The sequence below is a fragment of the Nycticebus coucang genome, chromosome 10, assembly GCF_027406575.1.
Source record: "Nycticebus coucang isolate mNycCou1 chromosome 10, mNycCou1.pri, whole genome shotgun sequence".
NCBI classification, from domain to species: domain Eukaryota; kingdom Metazoa; phylum Chordata; class Mammalia; order Primates; family Lorisidae; genus Nycticebus; species Nycticebus coucang.
The window spans coordinates 21755170-21777503 of record NC_069789.1 but is presented as its reverse complement, the minus strand read 5'-3'; the positions used below and the strand labels follow the sequence as shown (position 1 = coordinate 21777503).

General features: G+C 47.6%; 1 protein-coding gene across 1 annotated transcript in view; it reads left to right on the top strand.

The window, feature by feature from the left end:
• Positions 1-22334, top strand: part of NID1 (nidogen 1) — a 92408-nt gene that overhangs the window by 56386 nt on the left and 13688 nt on the right. Inside the window, exons 11-14 of the mRNA XM_053606838.1 lie at positions 835-984; positions 2266-2388; positions 17501-17728; positions 19611-19783. Coding sequence (XP_053462813.1) covers positions 835-984; positions 2266-2388; positions 17501-17728; positions 19611-19783 — 674 coding nt within the window. The remainder of the gene's footprint in view (positions 1-834; positions 985-2265; positions 2389-17500; positions 17729-19610; positions 19784-22334) is intronic.

Genomic DNA, 22334 nt, shown 5'->3' with positions numbered 1-22334 from the left:
TGGATCACTGACCCTCCTGGCCCTGGTGCCCCTTTGAGTGAATGAAATCACTCAATTTGTGTGCAAATTGGAGAAACACTACTAGGGCTATTGAGGGTGCAGCAGGCACAGAGGGGAGATACTTTCTTTTTAGTTGGTGTGAAAACATTAGCTTAAAAACGTTCTATTGGCTGGGTACTGTGCCACACACCTGCCATGCTAGCACTCTGAGAGGCCATGGCAGGAGGAGATTGAGACCCGTCTCTCTGAAAAATAGAAAAATTATCTGAGCATGGTGGGCTGCTGTAGTTCTAGCTACTCTAGAGGCTGAGGCAGGAGGATCACTGGAGCCCAAGAGTTTGAGGTTGTGGTGAGCTATGATTTTGACCAGGCCTCTCTCACTGCCTTAGCAATGTTTATTTCTCCTTCCTTTGTGGGAAGGGATGGCTTTGACTCTGGTGTTTGTATTCTGTCTGCCCGGAGTGGGCCAAGACTCAGATCCTTCCCTGGAAGGGATCCAATGACAGTTGCCATGGGAAACGTGGCATCCACAGATGATGGGGAAGGTGGGTCCTGGGGCTTGTTACGGAGATCTGGTAAGGAAAGTGGCCTCAGACAGAGCCCTGGGTGAGACTGAGGTCGAAAGTCAGGCTGAATGACCTCCTGTGGTGCTGTCAGCAAAGACCAGCCAGAGGCAGAAGCCACGTGGGGGGAAACTGGATGGAAGCAGCGGCGCCACCCAGTGGGGAGCAGGAGTGAAGCCTGAGGAGACGCTTGGAGGTCTGGAGTCCAGGACATAGGGTCTGTTCAAGGGTCGTTCTTCCAAACACTGTGCATCAATCTTTTGTTCTAAAGCTGTCGTGGATCAGCGCCCCATCAACTACTGTACAACCGGCCTGCATGACTGTGACATACCCCAGCGGGCCCAGTGCATCTACACGGGGGGCTCCTCCTACACCTGCTCCTGCTTGCCCGGCTTCTCCGGGGATGGCCAAGCCTGCCAAGGTGCGTGGTCGCTCGGATGCTCCCTCCGTGTGTCCCAAAACAGTTTCTTGCGTGGTAGTTATCGTGTGCTAATCTCCCACTCGCTCCGATGATATTGAGAGTCATTCTCTCAGCTCCCTTGGGTAAATGGGCTACTTTTAGTATCTTTCCAGGAGTTGGAATTGTGCATTTGGCGTGGGCCGAGGGGCTGTTCTCATTGGTGAAGATAGCTGGCTCACCCCAACTATTTTGTTCTGTGAGACTTGTTCAGGCAACCGTTAGACATCTGCTCTCTGCTAAGAACTGAGGATATTATTTATCTTTCACAACCAGACAAACAGTCCTTGCATGCTTGGAGCTTAATGTCCAACCTTGTATTTAATAAGGTGTATATAGTCATTCAACTGGCTTGCTCTAACCTTTTCAAAATAGCTCCACGGAATTCTTTCAGACTTGAAATCAGCCCATTGTTGGCTGCCCAGGTGCTCTTAAAGGTAATTTGGGTAAGATAACCCAGGAACAGAGTACCCTGGGTCTCTTGGTTTGCAAAATTACTTAACAGTATACCATAAAATATTTCTGGAAAGACCAAACTTTCTGAGATAAATAATAATCTCTGAGATACTTTCTCTTGATTACTGGACATGTGGATTTTTTTCTTTTCTCTGAGTTTGTTTTTTTTTTGACACAGAGCCTCATTCTGTTGCCCTCAGTAGAGTGCTGTGGCATCACAGCTCACAGCAACCTCCAGCTCTTGGGCGTGAGTGATTCTCTTGCCTCAGCCTCCCGAGTAGCTGGGACTACAGGCGCCCACTGCAATGCCCGGCTATTTTTTGTTGCAGTTGCCACTGCTGTTCTAGCTGGCTGGGGCTGGGTTCAAACCTGCCACCCTCGGTATATAGGGCTGGTGCCCTACCCACTGAGCCACAGGTGCCACCCACTCTCTGAGGTTTTTCTGTCAAGCAGTTAATAATGAGTCTCTAAACACTCAGACATTTTTGAAGCTCTCATGTGTAATAAGAAGGATCATTTTATAATGCAAATGAATTCTCTCTTTTTCCTTTTTGCAAGCTGACTGAAAATATTTTTCATGAAAATATCGTCAAAGTGAAACGCATTTGCAAGGGCAACAGATAGAGACTGGGGAGTTAGTGTCTTGATGATAAATGTCTAGTGAGTTTTGAATTGCTGTTCCCAGATTTAGTTCCCAGAGATTTGAGCAAGTGCCTTAAATTATGGTGTAAACTACCAATTCCACAAGAGATAATCTCCTTGTCCCTGGGCCTGGTGGCTGTTTTGCAGATGTGGATGAGTGCCAGACAGGCCGATGTCACCCTGATGCCCTCTGCTACAACACTCCAGGCTCCTTCACCTGCCAGTGCAAACCTGGTTACCAGGGAGACGGCTTCCGCTGCGTGCCTGGAGGTGAGGTGGTGGGATGTCTGGAGTTGATAACCCGTCCTTGAATTCTGAGTACAGGGCCATGGGAGAGAAGGTGAGGTGGGGAAGTGGGGGGCTGCACGGACAGTTCTAAGGGTTGTCAAGGTGGGAGAGCAGAGCATGGACTGCAGTGTAGAGCCGTGCAGGTGTGCAGTGCATGGACCATTACGGTACCGGTAGCCTGGAATCCAACTGTCTTCACAACTTGAGCAGCCAATGCAGGATAAGAACTGGTATCTAGGGCCGGGCGCGGTGGCTCACACCTGTAAATCCTAGCACTCTGAGAAGCTGAGGTGGGTGGATTGCCTGAGCTCACAGGTTCGAGACCAGCCTGAGCCAGAGCCAGAGCCAGAGCCAGAGCCAGAGCCAGACCTCGTCTCTAAAAATAGCCAGGTGTTGTGGCGGGCGCCTGTAGTCCCAGCTACTTGGGAGGCTGAGGTAAGAGAATCACTTGAGCCCAAGAGTTTGAGGTTGAGGTGAGCTGTGATGCCTTGGCACTCTACCCAGGGGCACAAAGTGAGACTCTGTCTCAAAAAACAAAAAAAAAACTGGTATGTATTTGTCATCATTCTCAAGAGAAGCAGAACCAATAGGATAATACATATATATGTATATACACAGAGGGTGACAAAAACATAAATGCACATTCTTTTTTTTTTTTTTTGAGACAGAGTCTCAAGCTGTTGCCCTGGATAGAGTGCCATGGTGTCACAGCTCACAGCAACCTCAAATTCTTGGGCTTAAGTGATTCTCTTGCCTCAGCCTCCCAAGTAGCTAGAACTACAGGTGCCCACCACAATGCCTGGCTATTTTTTGTTGTTGTTGTTGCAGTTGTCATTATTGTTTTAGCTGGCCTGGGCCAGGTTCCAACCCACCAGCTTCAGTGTATGTGACCGGCGCCCTACCCACTAAGCTATGGGCTCTGCCCCTTCTATATACATTTTAAGAAAGGAAAAAACAATACTAAAATTGTAATATTCAGTATAACCTGAAAATGGAAAACGAATACAATGAGGTGCTCATGTCGAGCACCTCTTGTAATTTCAGAAGTCAGAAGTGACTTGAGTGTTACAAATTTAATACAATTTTTTCCATTCTTAAAATGTGTATACATTTTCTTGGCACCCACAGAAAGAGAGATTTATTGTAAGAAATTGACTCACATAATAAATTCCCACATCTGTAGTCAGCAAGCAGGAGACTCAAGAAAGCCCATGGTTTAGTTCTACTCCAAGCTTAAAGGCCTCAAAAGCAGGCGAGTCGATGGTCTAGTTGTAGTCTGAATGCCTGCAGCCTCCAGACCCAGGAAGAGCAGATGTTACAGTTCAGTTCAAATCCAAAAGCAGGAAAAAATATATATAATGCTTCAGTTCAAAGGCCATCAGGCAGGAAGAATTCTTTCTTTTTCTTGGGGGAGGAGATTGGCCTTTTTATGCTGTTTGGGCCTTCCACTGATTGGGCGTGGCCCACCCACACTAGGGTGGACAATCTGCTTTACTTTGTCTATTGATTTAAATATTAGGCTCATTCAAAACTATCTTCACAGAAACTCCCAGAATATTGTTTAACCAAATATTTGGGCAACTTTTGGCTCAATTAGGTCAACACATAAAATTAATCAGCCCTGGTTTCTAAGAGTCACAGGGAGAGGAGTTGGGGTGGGGTGGGAGGACAGGGGTGAAAGGCCTGAGTTGAGGGAAATGAGGACTGAGGACTCCACACAATGGTCTGGGGTACCCGTCACACCGGACCTGACCTCCCAGCTTCCAGAGTCGGTGCTGACCTGAAACTTGAGTGGCATCTCATTGGAGACTGAGGTTCATGATGGGGTCACGCCAGCCCCTGGAATGTGTCTGGGAACTTGGGAGGCTCGTAAATACTGTTGAGAAAATGGGTGTATCTGGCTACCATCTGTGCAGAGCACACTGTGTGTGTGTCTGATGCTTAATAAGTATCACATACAATTTCAGTGCTCATGATCGTCTTTTCCAGGTAAGTACTGCTGCTATTTACATTTGCACAGAGAATGCTGAAACCGAAAAAGAGAAAGGCTGGTCAGGGTCACACAGTTCATAAATACTGAGCAAAGACTGTAAACCACAAGGTATCCTGACATGAGATCAGGAGTATATCTGATGCCTCAGACTGCTGTTAGACGGTTGTGTTATTTTAATTATTGTTGATGTTGTGGGTTGGATATATTCATCCCACTACAAATGTTTTCAGTAAGAAAAAGGGGGAATTTATTATTATTATTATTTTGAGACAGAGTCTCATTATGTCACCCTCAGCAGAGTGCTGTGGCATCACAGCTCACAGCAACCTCAAACTCTTGAGCTTAAGTGATTCTTTTGCCTTAGCCTCCCAAGTAGCAGGGACTGCAGGCGCCCGGCTATTTGTTGTTCTTGTACTTGTTGTTTAGCAGGTTCGAACCCTCCAGCCCAGTGTAAGTGGCTGGTGACTTTGCCACTGAGCTACGGGCACTGAGCCAAAAAAAGGGGGACTTTACATCTCACCACTTTTTAATAACTGTTTAAATGTCCATTTCCTTCACGAGCCTGAGAGTGGTTGAGGACCAAGTGCCACGTACTCTTTATCTTTGTGTTTTCAGTACTCACTGGAGCATGTGGTCCACGGTGGGGCTCACAGCTATCTGTAGCTGTTGAAAAAATAAATGAATTCACCAGTTTCCATCCCTACTAGCAGCATTTGGAAGTTTTTGTTTATCCACACTCTCACTAGAACTTGTTTTTATAATAGTTGTCAATCTGAAAACATCAGATTAAAGTTTAAATTTTGATATATAATACTGTATATTGCTGGTCTAAATTGCCTTCTTCTGCTCAGAACGGATGTTAGCAAATATGGCCTACTCTCTCTTTTTGTAAATAAAGTTTTATTGGAACACAGCCATGCTTGTTAGCTGATGTATATTCTGTGGCTGCTTTTGTGCTATAAAGGCAGAGTTCAGTAGTTGTGACAGAGATTGGGAGGCCCACAAAGTCTAAAAACTCTAAATAGCCCACTGTCAGGCTTTTGACAGAAAAAGCTTGCTGGCCCCTGGCTTAGATAAACCCAGGCAGGGAAATCTATTGTTCATGAAATGATGGGTAAAGACTGCAACGCTGCCTGTAGACCTTAATGGCAGAGGAGTAGATATGATAATTTAAGAAATTCTAGCAAATGACTAACATTCATCATTTCCTTAGGCTCGCTTCCCATCTCCACTTCAAAGAGAAGCAGATGGTTTATTTTTTTGTTTTTTGTTGTTTTAGCCTGACTCTTTCAGGCTGTGTTGACTAAACAGAAATAAATCCAGACCTGTAGGCTGGGATATAAAGATGCTACAAGGATAAAACCATTAAGAGCTGTTTGCCAGGATTGTTTATGTATTTGATCTTGTTCCCTTAAGGAAATTAACATCTAGTTATATATCCAAGAGAGAATGTGCACAAGAAATGGATAAGAATGTTCACTGAGTAAGGTCTGTAGTAGGGGAAAAATCCAAATGGCTGTGCACAGGGGAAACGGACAGTAACTTGATATGCTGCATGTGGTAATGTGACAGAAAGCAGTTGACGTGAATGAGCCAGAGTTAGTGGATAAGTCTCAACCACGTAATGTTTAGCAAAAGAAATTATATTAATAAAAGGATATATACCGTACGACCCATATATAAAATATAAAGCTATGTGAAAAGCCACCTGCATGTCTACGTATGTACATAAGAAAACTCTAAAATGCATGCAGAGGAATGAGCAGCAGAGGCTTCAGGTGAGAGGTTTACCCCATGGTGTGTGAGAGGGAATTGGAATTGAGGAGGGGCACACGGTGTGTCATAGTCTGTTTGGAGCTGCTGTAACAAAATACTACAGACTGGGTGGCTTATAAACAATAGAAATTCATTTCCTACAGTTGTAAAGGCTGGGAAATCCAAGGTCAAGGTGCTGGCAAATCGAATGTCTGATGAGGGCCCGTTTTCCGGTTCGTGGACAGCCGGACAGCTTTTTGCATTGTTCTCATGTGGTGTAGAGAGCCAGGGAGCCATTGATGAGGGCATTAATCCCATTCGTGGGGGAACCACCTTCATGATCTAATCAGTCACCTCCCAAAGGCCCCACTTCCTGATGTCATCACCTGGGGTGTGAATTTGGAGGGGTGGGGAATACAAACATTCAGTCTGTGAATTTGGAGGGGTGGGGAATACAAACATTCAGACCATTGCACAGAGGCTACCTTTGTATTTCTGATGTTTTATTTTTTCAGCCAGAATATGAATATAGCAATTTTCATCATATTCTAAATTTAAAATACTTTATGAAACATTGCAGACCTGGTGCAGTGGCTCAGGCCTGTAATCCTAGCACCCTGGAAGGCGGAGGTGGGAGGAGCCCTTGAGCTCAGGAGTTCAAGACCAGCCTGAGCAAGCGTGAGACCGCATTTTTACTAAAAATAGAAAAGGCGTGTGAGACAATATTTGTTTTGTGAACACATGCTTGTGTGTATGCATGGATATATACCTCTGTGTGTGTGTGTGTGTAACTGTGCATGTGTGTACTGGGTTGTTGAGGAAATTGTATTTCTTTTCTTCTGTGGGTCATTCATGGTGAGAAGTTTGGAAGCCACTTTGTTAGTTCTCTATTGTTCCATAATAGATTACTCCCGTAGTTAGCCACTTAAAACAATAAACATCAACTATGTCACAGTTTCTGTAGGTCAGGAATTTAGGAGGAGCTCCCCTGGGGGGTCCTGATTCAGGACCCTCATGAGGTTGTTGCTAAGACATCAGCCAGGGCATCTGTCTCTGACAGACCTGGGTCCTCACTGGAAGACTCAGCTCCTCTCAACGGGGCCTCCCCACAGGGCTGACTAAGCAGATTCGGGACTCGGCAGCTGGCTCCCTTCAGAGCAGACGATGAGGAGAGACAGAGAAATGCCAAGATGAAGGCCCCAGTCTTCTGTGACCTAACCTTGGAAATGATCTATTCTCATCCCTGCTGCTGGTCAGTCTCAGCCAATCCTGTTACAGTGTGAGGGGCAATGACCCGAGTGTGTGAGGACTCGAGGTGGGGAGAACAGGGGCTGGCTGCCACAGCCACTGACCTGGCCTGGACAGCATCCTAGGAAAAGTAACTGGCTGTATTTTTGTAACAGAGGAGAGTTTATTCGAGGATCTTGGAGGGACATGTAAAGTCTGGTCCTTAGGGGCAGGTCCCAAGCCTGTGGGTACTGGATCACTTCTCTTTGCACTCGGCCCCAGTTATGTTTCCCTGGGTCTAGATCCACACCACGCATCTCAGAGAGGAAGAAAATGAAGAGTTCAAAAGCAGGGCCACCCGGGTGGAGCCTATGGCTCAGTGAGTAGGGCACTGGCCCCATATACTGAAGGTGGCGAGTTCGAACCTGGGCCCAGCCAAACTGCAATAACAACAACAAAAAAAGCTGGGCATTGTGGCAGGCGCCTATAGTCCCAGCTACTTGGGAGGCTGAAGCAAGAGAATCGGCTAAGCCCGAGAGCTGGAGGTTGCTGTGAGCTGTGACACTACTGCACTCTACCGAGGGTGACAAAGTGAGACTGTCTCTAAAAAAAAAAAAAAAGCAGGGCGCCTGAAAACACATGGGATACTACAACTTCAAGGAAAGAAATCTGAGAAACAGTGTAATGTACACTTTTTGTTTGTTAGGCTTCTGTTGTTTATGATAACCGGTTACACTATGTTTCAAGCAAACCTAAAGTGAGAAAAGTAGAATTTTGTAGGCAGAACCGTAAGGGGCTCTGGGAAGTCTATAATTCACGCTCTTTGTTGTATAAATAAGAAACATGAGACCTGAATAATTTCCTGGTTTCAAAAAAGTTACTTGGCCCGGTATGGTGGCTCGTACCTGTAATTCTACCACTCTGGGGGGCCAAGGCCAGTGTATTACTTAAGCTCAGGAATTCAAGACCCAGCCTGAGCACGGGTGAGACCCCCCCCATCTCTACTAAAAATAGAAAAACTAGCCAGGCGTGGTGGCAGGTGCCTGTAGTCCCAGCTTCTCTGGATGCTGAGGCAGGAGGATGTCTTTTTTTTTTTTTTTCTTTTTCTTTCAAGACAGAGTCTCACTGTGTCGCCCTGGGTAGAGTGCTGTGGTGTCACAGCTCACAGCAACCTCAAACTCTTGGGCTTAAGTGATTCTCTTGACTCAGCCTCCCAAGTAGCTGGGACTACAGGCGCCCGCCACAACGCCCGGCTATTTTTTTTGTTGTTGTTGCAGTTTGGCCGGGGCTGGGTTTGAACCTACCACCCTCCGCATATGGGGTCAGTGCCCCACCCGCTGAGCCACAGGCGCCACCCCTCCTGGCTATTTTTTTGTTGCAGTTGTTTAGCCTGGACAGGTTCGAACCTGCCACCCTTGGTGTCTGTGGCTGGTGCTATAACTACTGTGCTACGGGCGCCGAGCCCCAGCTTACACTTTTTAAAGAAATGCCTCCCCTTATCCACTCTTTGGTTGCCCAGTGGTAACTTTCTAAAGGAAAGGCAGGATAATTTCTTGGATCATTCTCTTCTTTATTAGTTTTTAAGCTAATTATAGATTCCTTGTCAACCACAAATTAGTTGTCTCTATGGTTGTTATTCTATTCCTCCCCACTGTTTTATTTTTCATTTTTATGTGAATTTTACTTTTCCTGAACGCTTAGAAGGCTAACTTGGTTCACAAACTTTCATCTTCTGTTCTTTTGGTAAAATATTTAAAGGTATTTCAATTTGCAAACAAATAAATTATTATAATTTGGCATGTGAGGGGTAGCTTTATTTGTTATGTGGGTGGAAAAGCAGAGGAGAATCAGTCTTCCTGGAGAAAAACAAAGTAACACACAACCAGGAGAAGAGGACCTCAGTTCCTGACAGATGTCTGTTTCTGTTTCTAGTCCCTTTTTTTGATTCACACAATGGAACTGTATATTTTTTTTTTTTTTAACAGAGTCTCACTCAGTTGCCCTGGGGTAGAGTGCTGTGACATCACAGCTCATAGCAACCTAAACTCCTGGGGCTCCAGCAATCGTCTTGTCTCAGTCTCCCAAGTAGCTGGGGCCCACAGGCACCTGCCACAAAGCCCAGTTAGTTTTTTTGAGTTTTTTTCTTTTCTTCTATTTGTAGAGACTGGGTCTCTCTTTGTTCAGGCTGGTCTCAAACTCCTGCGCTCAGGCAGTCTACCTGCCTCGGCCTCCCAGAATTACTGGTGGCAGCCCCTGCGCCCACCCCATAACTGTGTTCTTATAATACATTCTTCCTCTGGGTTTAGGATAAGTCAAAGCAGTTTCTGTTACTTTAGGTAAAGAATTTTGACCAGCAAACATTTTTGTCTGAGCACATTTATGATGACATTAATTAGAAAGTGTGGGCTGGAAAATTAGCTACTCTGCTCTATACAGAAATGGATTGTTTATGAATTTTTATTCATTTTAGAAATAGAGTAAGCTAGATTTCTTACCACTTTTCCTTTCTGATGTGTCTCCACTGAAGGTACCTCCTCAAAATGATATGAATAGAAATTTACACGATCAAACAGTAGTTACAAAATATGAAATTTCTATCTATTGGAAGGGATGAAATAGCAATAGCAGCTAATACTTACATAACTGCCTTGTCGCCTTGTTTCTTTGTAAACAAGGGGTTTTGGGTTTTGTTTGGGCTTTGGGTTTTGTTATCTAATCTATCTGGAACCAGGTTCTAAAACCAGGCAGTTGTGTTCCTCCCACAGTTTCCCCTTCTCTCCTAAACTACTGCAGTCAGGCTTTTGCCCCTAGCTCAGTGGTTGGGGTGCCAGCCACATTCAGTGGGGATGGTAGGTTCGAACCCAGCCTGAGCCTGCTAAACAAAAAAATATATATCAGAGCGCTCTGGTGGGCGCCCGTAGTCCCAGCTACTTGGGAGGCTGAGGCAAGAAAATTGCTTAAGCCAAAGAGTGTGAAGTTGCTGTGAACTGTGACACAACAGCACTCTACTGAAGGCAATGAAGTGAGACTCTGTCTCAAAAAAAAGAAAAAAAAAGGCAGCATCAATGCTCGCTTTGTTAGACCTCAGGCCTCATTTTTCTTGGTAGTGAGTGGCATGGTTGATCTCACCCTTCTTCCTGAAACACTTTCATCATTTGGTGTCCAGCACGTCACACGCGTGGGTTTTCTATGGCTCTGGCTGGTATTTGTCATGGTCAGCCACATTGAAATAGATGGGAGTTTAGAGAGACCAAACAACTTGTCTCCAAGGTATCTAGCTAGTTAGCAGTGTGGCCGTGACCAAGTCCTAAGTAGCAGCGTAGCTGTCACCAAGTCCTAAGTGTTTCCTAAGCATCTCCTCCGTGCCTGCTGCTAGGTTTGGCACGTGGACAGTAACGTCTCTACCCCAGAGGTATCTGCACTGTAACTGATGGGAAAGAGGGACACTGGAAACTAGTGGTGAGTCTGTCAGTGACAAGTAGCCCTGGGAGTGGAGAGCCAGGGGAGCTAGGAAAGTTGGGGGAGTGTGAGAAGGAGAGTATTGAGTGGGCCTTGTAGGATACGTAGGGAGGACAGAGGACAGGGAGGGCAGGGAGGGGGAGGGCAGGGTGTGCGGGGTCAAGACCTCCCTCCTTTATGGCTCTCACATTTGTTTCCAAATCAGCAGCCTCATCATTGAGCCTTGCACCACCTGTGTCCCTTCTTTTTCCTTTTTTTTTTTCCCTTCATTGCATGTTGGCTGGGGCTGGGTTTGAACCCACCACCTTCAGTATATAGGACCAGCACCCTACCCATTGAGCCGCAGGCACCACCCCCTTCTTTTTCTTGAAGTCTTTTTTAACCTGAGGCCCAGGGAGCATCACGTCAGCCACCCTCACCAATACTCAGGGTGTGTCGGCTTCCTGTCCTATCTCCACTCATATCCTGAGAACCTGCGGTCTTAAGTCAGGTCAGCCACTGCACGCAACGGCTGTGGAGTATTAGGGACACTGCATATTTATTGCTCTTTTTTATTTTAATTTTTAATTAATTTATTTATTTTAGAGACAGACTTTCACTTTATCACCCCAGGTAGAGTGCTGTGGCATCACAGCTCACAGCAACCTCCAACTCCTGGGCTCAGCCTCCTGAGTAGCTGGGACTACAGGCGCCCTCCAGAATGCCCACCTATTTTTTTTGTTGCAGTTTGACTGGGGCCGGGTTTGAACCTGCCACCCTTGGCATATGGGGCTGGCGCCCTACCCACTGAGCACAGGCGCTGCCACATTCATTGCTCTTAGTGTCACCCATGCCTTTGACCCTGCGGGCTGGGTGCTCGTCCTCTCTGCCCCCAGTACAGCTTGTCAGACCACTGCCGGCCGACTAAGATCCTCGCTTCTCCCACTGGCCTGTGAACTCTGAGGACTCCCCTGCTTAGCTTTAATTCCCAGTGCTCTCAGGGCTGCTGGCTCAGAGCATCTTCCAGTAAGTGCTTGTAACACAAGTGAGTACGTGACTCGAGGGCCTGTGGCCAGGAGGGGATGGGAGCCACCCCAGGGGACAGGTATGTGAGGAAAACCCAGTGATGCAGTTTCCCATGGTGATGAGAGAGACAGCTCGCAGACTAGAGGAGCGTGTTCTTTTCTTTACTGTTTAATGCCCTTTCTGCTTTCTCTGCATTTTTGCCCTTTCCTAATTGCCAGTTCCCTGGGCATTCTCCCTCCTCTCCACTCCTGTGAGGATTAGGGGTAAATGTTGGGAAGGAGCATGAAGATTGTTTGTAAGTAGAGACGTATATCAGGATTATTATTACCAGTGGTGATGTCCTGTAAACCCTGAGGAGCATAAAGACCGTGTCGGGTTGACATCGTCCCCTGTTACTCATAAATTCCCATTCTTGGAAAGGTGGCAGTCTTGGACTAACAAACGTCCCTTTGGTAGCCAATGAGATGAGGCTACAAATGAGAAAAGTCTCAAATCTAGCAGGGACAAGGCATCATGCGCTGCACCTGTGTTGCCGTGTCCAGAGATGCGTGTCCTGGAGGCCGGTGCGCTGAGCCTGCTCACCCCGGGAGTGGGGACTGTGTGCAGGCAGAGGCTGAATGACAGGCACTTCCTCCAGGTCCATTCTCAGTGGCTGTAGATTCTCCCTGGGTGTATCCTCTCTTCCCAGAGGGGCTTGGCATTTCAGGCACCTTCCCTCCACCAAGTATATGGGAGGTTACCAGAGTCATTGATTTCAGTGAATTGGACACAGAGGAAGAAATTTAACCAGGAGAGGGAATGGAATGCAAATCCAAAGATCAAGAACGTGCTTTCTTCTTACTTCCTTCTCTATTTCATTTTCCTCCCATTGTCTTTATCCCCCACCATAGAACAGTTGCTGCAGACTCCCTGTCCTTCCTCAGATAAGTATCAGTGCTGAATGCTTCCTTCCCCAGCAGATGAAACCAGATGAGTTATCATTTTGTCAACCAGAAACAAGCTGGAGAACTGTGTCTTTCTTGCCCTCAATCCCTCCCCCCATCCACCTGGCCCTTAATGGAAAGTCCCCCATGGAGGCCTGAGGCCCCTCAGCAGGGGGCTGAGGAACCATCCCAGGAACCCCAGGGAGCACAGTTTTCCATAAACACACTTGACATTCCATTTCCTGAGTACAGTTGAGGTCCCCCCCCCTTTTTTGTAAGTTCAAGATACAGCACTTAAAAGTTCCACTGTAAATTCCAGATCACTTGAGATTTTATATGTTGGCCAAATGCCATGTTGACACAAGAACTCTTGTCAGTCACATAAAATGTAACAATCTCTATCTATTCCCTTAGAAGTTCCCTTTGGTTGACAGTACACAGAACGCCAGCTCTGCTTTCAAACGGAAAAGCACCACGGTATACAGATGCCGGTGGCAGGAACATGGGTTTGGGGTTCACTGATGATCTCAGGGAAGGTGTCAAGGTAGTGTGTGTTTATCACCCTGACATAACATGTCCCGTGGGGGGGAGGCATCCTGGGCCCTGGAGGGGTGGACTTGAGATGCCAGGTCAGGAGGGGACCCAACTTCTCCTTCAAGCTGAGCCACTTACTGGTGTTGTGCCTTAGAGAAGTCCCTTAACCTCTCTGAGCCTTTTTTGGTGTAAAAACCACAGTGATCTATCACGTAGGATGGGATGAGAATTAAATAAAATATATGTGTGGATGGGGACAGCTTATATGGGAACTCGAAATCCCTGTAAGATTTTGAGGAAGTAAACAAGTTTTATATCCAAGAGTGAACAAAACCCGACATGTATTCTAGCCAGATGGCTTATTTCAGATCTTTGTTTGGTGCTTCCTACATCAAATGTTTTGTTTTATTTTTCGTATTTGCCTCTGGGAGAAAAGAAAAGCATACACAGTCTTCCCTTGCCAGGTTCAACAAACACTTTTCTGGCACAATAACTGCTTCTAATCAGCCGCAGTGAGCAGGCTGACTCGAATCTGCAACACAGACAAAAGGTGCTTGGACCGTTCAGTGGCAACACACCCGCCTGGTGTCACTGTGTTTGCTTTGTGTAGGTACAGTCACAAATGAACCTGTGTGTGCAGAGCTTAAAACCCCCTCTGGGTGCATTGTCTTGTCATATCCCACTTATTCCTCGAAACAACAGAGTGAGATTAGCCAGGACGTCCATTCCTGTCCTGCAGTCACAGGAGGAACGGCTTAATCAGCATAGTTGACACGCTCAAGGTAACACCAGAAATGGAAGAATAGAGAATCAAAAACATTTTCAGACACAAAATGCTGAGAAATAAATAATAGTATATTCTGTTTGGTAATATATTATTAATTAATGTAGTGTAATTTATGTTAACTAACACACATATGTATAATTTCCTGCTAACATAACTGGTAATGCCCAAGAGTAGGGTTGGCAACTATAGTTCCCATAGGCCAGATATGGCCCATTGTTTGTTTTTATAGATAAAGTTTTATTGGAACCGCCACACTTCATTTAATGTATTAAACATGGTTGCTTTCACACTGTAGTTGGGTAGATGTGATGGAGACTCTGTGGCTCACAAATCAGAAAAGATTTACTCTCTGCCCCTTAACAGGAAAAGTTGGCCAACGCTAAGGTTATTTAACCACAGTCCTCTAGTCATCCAGAGAAAGTGTGTAGACCTGCCTTTGTTCTCATGCCCTGCAGAAGATTTCTTCTGCATAGCTGCTGTGTCCTGGGCCCCTCTGTCAGGACACTCACTCCCTGGATTGTAGTTGTGAGTTGACTTGCCCTCTCCCCGTGGCCAGGTCCTGGGGCTATTCCCACCAGCATACAAACTCCAGCCCAGCAGGTGCCTCTTGACTGAGGTTAAGGAAATTCAGTTACTGTCCTCTCAGAGCCTAGAGTCTGCTCAGGGAGACAGATTCCTTCGAGGTAGTGAGACAAGAGCCACAGTATGGGCTTGCCAGAGTGCCCTGGGAGCTCACAGAGGGCACTGGGCCCAACCCTGGGGGACCTGAAGGAAGTCCATGCCTCAGCTGATTCTTGTGCCCCTCGGGCTGTGTCACAGCAGTCGGTGGCCTGGGGATGGGTGCTTCCTGCCAGTGTTTGGACACTGCTTTGGGTGGTCGATGCTACAGTGGTGACCATGCTGTCTGGCTCATGTGGTGGCTTGTGTGTAACCACCTACAATTCTGTGTATTTAGGAATTGTTTATTCTAAGCCATAGCTTCTTATGAGCAATCCACAGATGCAGAAGTACAGGCGTCCCTTGGTATCCTCAGGGCACTGGTTCCAGGACCACCCCGGATACCAACATCCATAGATGCTCAAGTCCCTGATATAAAGTGGCATAATGTTTGCACGTAACCTTTGTACATCCTCTGATATACTTTATAGATCATCTCTAACTTAATTACAATACCTAATACAATGTAAATTCTATGTAACGAGTTACCATGCTCTGTTCTCTAGGGAATAATGGCAAGGAACAAAGCCTGTACACATTTAGTACAGATGTGACTGTTCATTCCCCCCCCACCTATATTTTTGATCCTCAGTTGGTTAAACCCCTGGATGTGGAGGGTTGACTGTACTTCCCTGTTTGGGAATCTGTGTTACATAGTAAGAAACCAAGTTTCATGCCAAGCAGTAGGACATAATTAAAGGGACACACACAGATGCTGGTAAATGTACTCAATCATATCTGCTCCCCCAAATCTGTAGCCTCGACTCAATGTGGGTCATCAAGAAGCTTGAGTTGGTCCCAGTACAGTGGTGTTTTCAACTAATTCATCACAACCAGGCATAGATTTCTTAGTTCCTTCTCAATTCCCACTGCTTCACTTGACTACCCTTTAAAAAAGGAGCTTGAGGCTGGGTGTGGTGGCTCAGAATATAATCCTAGAACGCTTGGGAGGCCAAGGCAGGAGGATCAAGACGGCCTGAGCAAGAGTGAGGCTCCATCTCTACTAAAAATAGAAAAAATTAGCCAGGCATTGTGGCAGGTGCCTGTAGTCCCAACTACTTGGGAGGCTGAGGCAGGAGATCAGGTGAGCATGGGAGTCTAGGGTCGCTGGGAGCGAGGCTGGTGCCATGGCCCTCTGGGCCTGGGGCAACAGAGTGAGACTCTATCTCCAAAAAAAAACTTGAGATGGTGAAAGGACACATTTAAGAAAACACAGAATTCCCTAAAACAAAACCCAGTGATGTCCATCAATGAATGAATGAATAAGTAAAATGTGATCAGTTCATATTATTCAGCTACGGAAAGGAAGGCAGTTCTGATACGTGCTATGGTTTGGATGAACCTTGCAAACATTCTGCTAAGAAGGTAGCCAGACGCAAAAGGCCACGTGTATGGTTCTATCTATGTGAAATATCCGGAACAGGATAGCCAGATATGGATACATAGAGACAGATAGGGGCTGGTAGTTGCCAGGGGCTGGGATGAGGGGGAAATGGGGTCGGCAGGGGCTCAGTGCACATGGTGGGGGGAGGTTCCTTTTTGAAATGAAAATGTGTTGGAACTAGATAGAACTGGTGGTCACACAGCATTATGAATGTTCTAAATGCCCTGGAATTGTTTATCTTAAAATGGTTTATTTCATGTTATATCAATTTGCTTCAATCTTTCAGTCTCAATTTTTAAAAATTAAAAAAAAAGCACAGTGGTTATGGTGCCAGCCACATGCACTGAAGGTGGTGGGTCCAAACCCAGCCCGGGCCTGCTAATCAACAATAACAACTGCAACAAAAAAATAGCCAGGCACTGTGGCAGGCGTCTGTAGTCCCAGGTACTTGGGAGGCTGAGGCAAGAGAATTGCATAAGCCCAAGAGTTTGAGGTTGCTATGAGCTGTGACGCCACAGCACTCTATCAATTGCAACATAGTGAGACTGTCTCAAAAAAAAAAGTACTTAGGAGTGAAAAGAAAACATTTAAAATGTTGTGTGGCGCCTGTAGCTCAAGTGGCTAAGGCCTCAGCCGCATACACTAGAGCTGGCGGGTTCGAATCCAGCCTGGGCCTGCAAAACAACAATGACAAATACAACCAAAAAATAGCCAGGTGTTGTGGTGGGCGCCTGTAGTCCCAGCTACTTAGGAGGCTGAAACAAGAGAATCGCTTAAGCCCAGGAATTGGAGGTTGCTGTGAGCTGTGACACCCTGGCACTCTACCTAGGGTGATAGCTGGAAGCTCTGTCTTAAAAACCAAACAAACAGGGCGGCGCCTGTGGCTCAGTGAGTAGGGTGCTGGCCCCATACGCCGAGGGTGGCGGGTTCAAACCCAGCCCCGGCCAAACTGCAACAAAAAAATAGCCGGGTGTTGTGGCGGGTGCCTGTAGTCCCAGCTCCTCAGGAGGCTGAGGCAAGAGAATCGCGTAAGCCCAAGAGTTAGAGGTTGCTGTGAATCCTGTGACGCCACGGCACTCTACCCGAGGGCGGTACAGTGAGACTCTGTCTCTACAAAAACAAACAAACAACAAAAAAAAAAACTCAAAAAACATTTAAATGTAGTCTAATTGACAATTGAACCCATCCAGTAATTGTGATGTTTTAAATTTTGAAAAATGGGTGGAGCAAAACTCAGTGATGAACAGGCAGCCCTCGTGAGCCCCAAGGGGCAACAGGCCACATCCTCTCTTTTTGCTTGTCTCTGACAGAGGTGGAGAAAACCCGGTGCCAACTGGAGCAAGAACACATTCTGGGGGCAGCAGGGGTGGCAGGCGTACAGCGGCCCAGGCCACCGGGGCTGTTTGTCCCCGAGTGTGACGAGCACGGACACTATGTGCCCACCCAGTGTCACGGCAGCACCGGCTACTGCTGGTGCGTGGATCGCGATGGCCGCGAGCTGCAGGGCACCAGGACCAGACCTGGGATGCGGCCTCCGTGTAAGTGGAGGGGAAGGGCTTTGGGCTGGAACAGATGAGCTCAGGCTCGGCCTGCCTGCCCTCTGCACCCCTCTTCTCTTCCCCTCCCCCTTCCCAATATTCCTCCCCACACTCTCTGTCACTCTCCTTGTCTGTGCACACGTGTGTTCCATGCACACACGAGTTCCATGTAAAGGCCCGAGGCCTGCTGTGCTGACGCTGTAACGGTAGCAGGGGGACCTGTGTATTCTGACCTCGGCAGAGGGCCTGTCGGTAGGACCTGCCCTCCTCTTTGCCTCCTTTAGTCATGCCCTAAGCGTGACTCCATGGTCCTACAGCCCCCGCTGGGGGCAGTGGGAAGGCATTGTGCTGGGGCCCCGGGTCCTGTGTATGGCCCCACCTGCTGCGTGACTTTGAACAGACACCCACCCCAGACTTAGCTCCCTCAGCCTCAACCTAAGAGATGAGCAAGAAAAACCCGAGTGTGTTTTCCCATTTCAAAAATTCTGCTTCTGTCACAAAGGTAGAAATTGGTCATTGTCACAAGTTACCAAAAGCTTATATAACTCATCCTTGAACATCCATTTTCAATTTAGCTAAGAATCATAGATGGGTCACCTACCAGGTATTTCTTTAAAGCTGCTAAGAAACAGTAAAATGATGGTTTGCAAACTGCATTAATTCACTCAGCCCACATTAACTGAATGTCCAGGGCTGTGGTGGGTGCTGGGGACACCCAGAGAAAAGCCAGTGCCAGGCCCAAGGCCCTCGACTGAGGGGTGAGCAGGTGGGAGCGGTGTAGGGAGATGAGCTTTAGGAGAGGGGCACGGGCGCCCGGGAGCTGAGGAGGGGCCTGGCTTGGGGGGGGGGGGCTAATGGGGGCATTCTTCCCAGAAGCTACACCTGGTGAGCAACACCAGGTGAGCATTTTTAAGCAGGACCAACAATGAGCAGCCTGGGGTTTTGGCTACAGAGGCTGGAGCGGGCGGGGGTAGGAAGGAAACTGCAGGGGTCAGTGTGGTGAATGAGGTTGGTGAGGAGCCTGGACATGGGTCACTGAGGGCAGCAGGAGCTGAGGAAGGGTTTGGAAGGGTTTTGAGCAGGCACCCACGTGAAGGGGGTTTGGTGTTAGAAATATCACCATTGGGCCTGAGAGGCTGTTGTAGTTGTTAGGTTTGATCCAGCTGAGAATCGGATGAATTCAGAGACAGAAGAAGTCAGCCAGAATCATTGACATCACCGAGTGGGTGGAATAGAAAAGACAGGCAAGAGAGATGACTGAAAATGACCTTAGTGACAACCTAGTCTAGCTTGTCAGAGAGCAGGAGAGGGTGGCCAGGCAGGTACATGGCCCACGTGGACCAAGAGTGAGCAGTGGGGCTGGGGTAGCACCCAGGACTCCCGCCATGACCGTCATTTTGTTCTGGAAAGCCCAAAAGGGGCATGTGAACTTATGGGTCACAGAGACTGTGCCTGGCGTTTAGGGCAAGCTCACGATGATAGGTTCCTCCAGCCCCGTGGGCAGCGTTCCGTGGTTGCTGCTGTTACCCTGCTCTTTGCCACTACTGCTGTTTGGGTCACCGCTCTAGCCCCTGTGTCCAAAGCAGAACATGAATAGCCAAGTCATTTCTATTAAAAATAGCCAAGCCATTTTTTCATTTGACCTTTAATGCTCAACGCAGGCCTGCTTTATCTTCCTCACAAATGCCCTTTGGCTGACTGATGGCTTTCTGCTTCTGGCAGTTTCAGATATAAAATGGTCATTGTGTGGCTGTGTAGCTTGTGCAGTGAAGGCAATGTGACCTGGTACATGGGGTGTGGGTGTTAGTTTTTGTGTGTACACGTGTGTCCTTGTGTTCCTGGTACACACAGGCCTCGCTCACTGACCTCTCCTGCTACCCAGGTCTGAGTACGGTGGCTCCCCCGATTCACCAGGGACCCTCAGTGCCTACCACCGTGATCCCCCTCCCCCCGGGGACCCACTTACTCTTTGCCCAGACTGGGAAGATTGAGCGCCTGCCCCTGGAGGGGAGCAGCATGAGGAAGACGGGAGCCAAGGCGTTCCTGCACATCCCGGTGAGTGCCGCTGACTGCGCCTGGGGACACGCCTGCTTCAGGGACCGGAGAAACCAGAACACAGTCAGAGCAGGACCTGGTCCCCTAGAACCAGGGGCACTCACTCTATGCAGCCCTAGGTGCCCATCTCTGGATGGGACCACTGCACTTCTGTGCTGTCCATGAGGCTCACGGTGAGACGGTGCGGGTGCGGGAAGGCCTTCCAGAGACCCCGCGGCCCAGGGCTTCACGTAAGCTTGGTACCTTGCCCGCAGGCAGCTGCTGGGTTCCACCTTTCCATTCCTGCTAAATTCACAGTGACTTTCAGATCTTTCAGCAGCTACTCAGCTCAAGATCCTCATATCTGCCCTGAGACAGTAACAAAGTTTGACTCAGAGGCTTCAAAGATGCATTTTGTGAGTTGGGGATGTTTGGATCCTTCTGAAATGCCATTCTTGTATTTTATCTGAGATCCTGACCTCTGCCAAGAAACCACACTTGAGACCGGGGAGCTTTAGCTGCAGGGCTGGGTCGGAGCTTTCAGAGCAGTGGGAGGGGTGGTGAGCGGCCTGTAAGGAGGGCAGGAAGGCAGGGGCCGGGCTCACTGGCTCTCGTAAAGCCCCATCATTCCTCGGTGGGGGTGCAGAGCCTCCTTGAAAGTTCCTGGTAGAGAGCTTGCGGTCCACGCTGTCTGCACAGGCCCAGCTCCGGCTTCCCCTCCCTTCCTCCTCTCTCTACCCCACTGTGTCTCCTGCTTTCCCTGTGTCCTGTCCTGCCCTGATCTCCACATCTCAGACGCCACTTGCTGCCATATCCACTCTTCTTTTAGACCAGAGAGGGAACATCAGCCAAAAAACATCCAAAATAAAAATGCTTTTCAAAAGCCTCCTGCAAGGCAGTCTCAATCAGATTCACATCTTTTCCCCTGCACAAAATCCTCAATTGAGTTCTTCGCCCAGAATAAAGCCACCCCTTCCTGTGGTCTTCAGAGCCATGCAGGATCTGGATATGTTCCGCCCAGTCCCTCCCGCTCCCACCTCACTCACCAGGTCCGGCCCTCCACAAACATGCCAAGTGCATTTCCACTCAGGGCCTTTGCACTTGGGGTTTCCCCTGAGGAATTCTCTCACCCTAAGACACTCACAGTTCACTGCGTCCCTTCCTGCAGATGTCTGTGGGAACCTCACCTGTGCTGAGCCCCAATCCAGCGCACAGCCTCTGCTCCCTCTGCCTCCTCATCCTGCTGTGTCTTTCCCCGCGGCCCTCAGCACCGCCTGCCGCATTAAACATCTGGCTCTGTGTTCTGTATCCAATGTATGGATCTGCCCATCAGTGATACCAGCACCACGAGATGGAAACTGTCTAGTGTATGGGGGTGTTGGTTTGACAGGGGTGTTTTTTTTTTTTTTTTTGAGACAGAGTCTTACTATGTCACCTTCAATAGAGTGCCGTGGCGTCACAGCCCACAGCAACCTTAAACTCATGGGCTTATTTCACTGTGGGTTTGATTGGCACCTCCTTAATTGATCAGTAGGGTTGAGCAGTTTTTCATGTGTTTATTGGCCATTTGTATATCTTCTTTGGAAAAATATCTATTCAAATCCTCTGCCCATTTTTTGAACAGAATTGTTGTTGAGTTGTAGGAATGCTTTATATATTCTGGACATCAACCCTGTATAAGATGTTTAATTTGCAAATATTTTCTCCCATTCTGTGGGTTGCCTTTTCACTGTTGATTGTGTCCTGTGATGCATAGGAGTTTTCAATTTTTTTGTGTGTGCGTGATTTTATAATTTTATTTGACGTGTCTGACAATACTAGCTAGTTGTCATCCATGTTGACTGTAGATTTTTGAAAGTGGTAACAGGTACATAGGTAACCCAAGTATAGAGCTTGTTTGGTGAATTTTCATCTTCATTACATTTTCTGTACAACCACACATGGATACAGTACGGGACATCCTTATGCCTTTGGCCCAGACGGCTTTGTTAAGCCTGGTATCAATGCACACATCTGGAGTTCCCATCTCTTTCATGGCAAATTTCCGGGTCTCTTTGAGTGCCCGAGGGGCATGCTTCTTGAAGCCACTCCGTGGATTCACCTGTGAATATTGATGGTGTATTCTCGAGTCACCACCTCGTTGATGGCAGACCAGCCCTTCCTCTTACCACCTTCCTTTGTGGGAGCCATTCTGCAGGGCCCAAGTTGGAAAGGAGTTTTTAATTTTTATGTAGTTCAATTTTTTTCTTTTGTTGCCTGTGCTATCAGTATCATATCCAAGAAAATGCTGGCAAGTCCAATGTCATGAGGCTTTCCCTCTTTATTTTCTTCTGGGAGTTTTATAGTTGTTCCTTGTACATTTAGGTCTTTGGTTCATTTTGAGTTAACTTGTATATGTTGTGTGAGGTAAGAGTCACTGTTCTCACTGTCCTTTTTCACCTGACCTCCTGAAGTGAAATAAGTGCTGACAACCATGATCTTCCCAGTGGAAGATCATCCTGGTTCTCCACTTCACGCTCCCCTCCCTCCTGAAACTTTGCCTGGCCTATAATGCCTCCTCCTGTGTCTACAG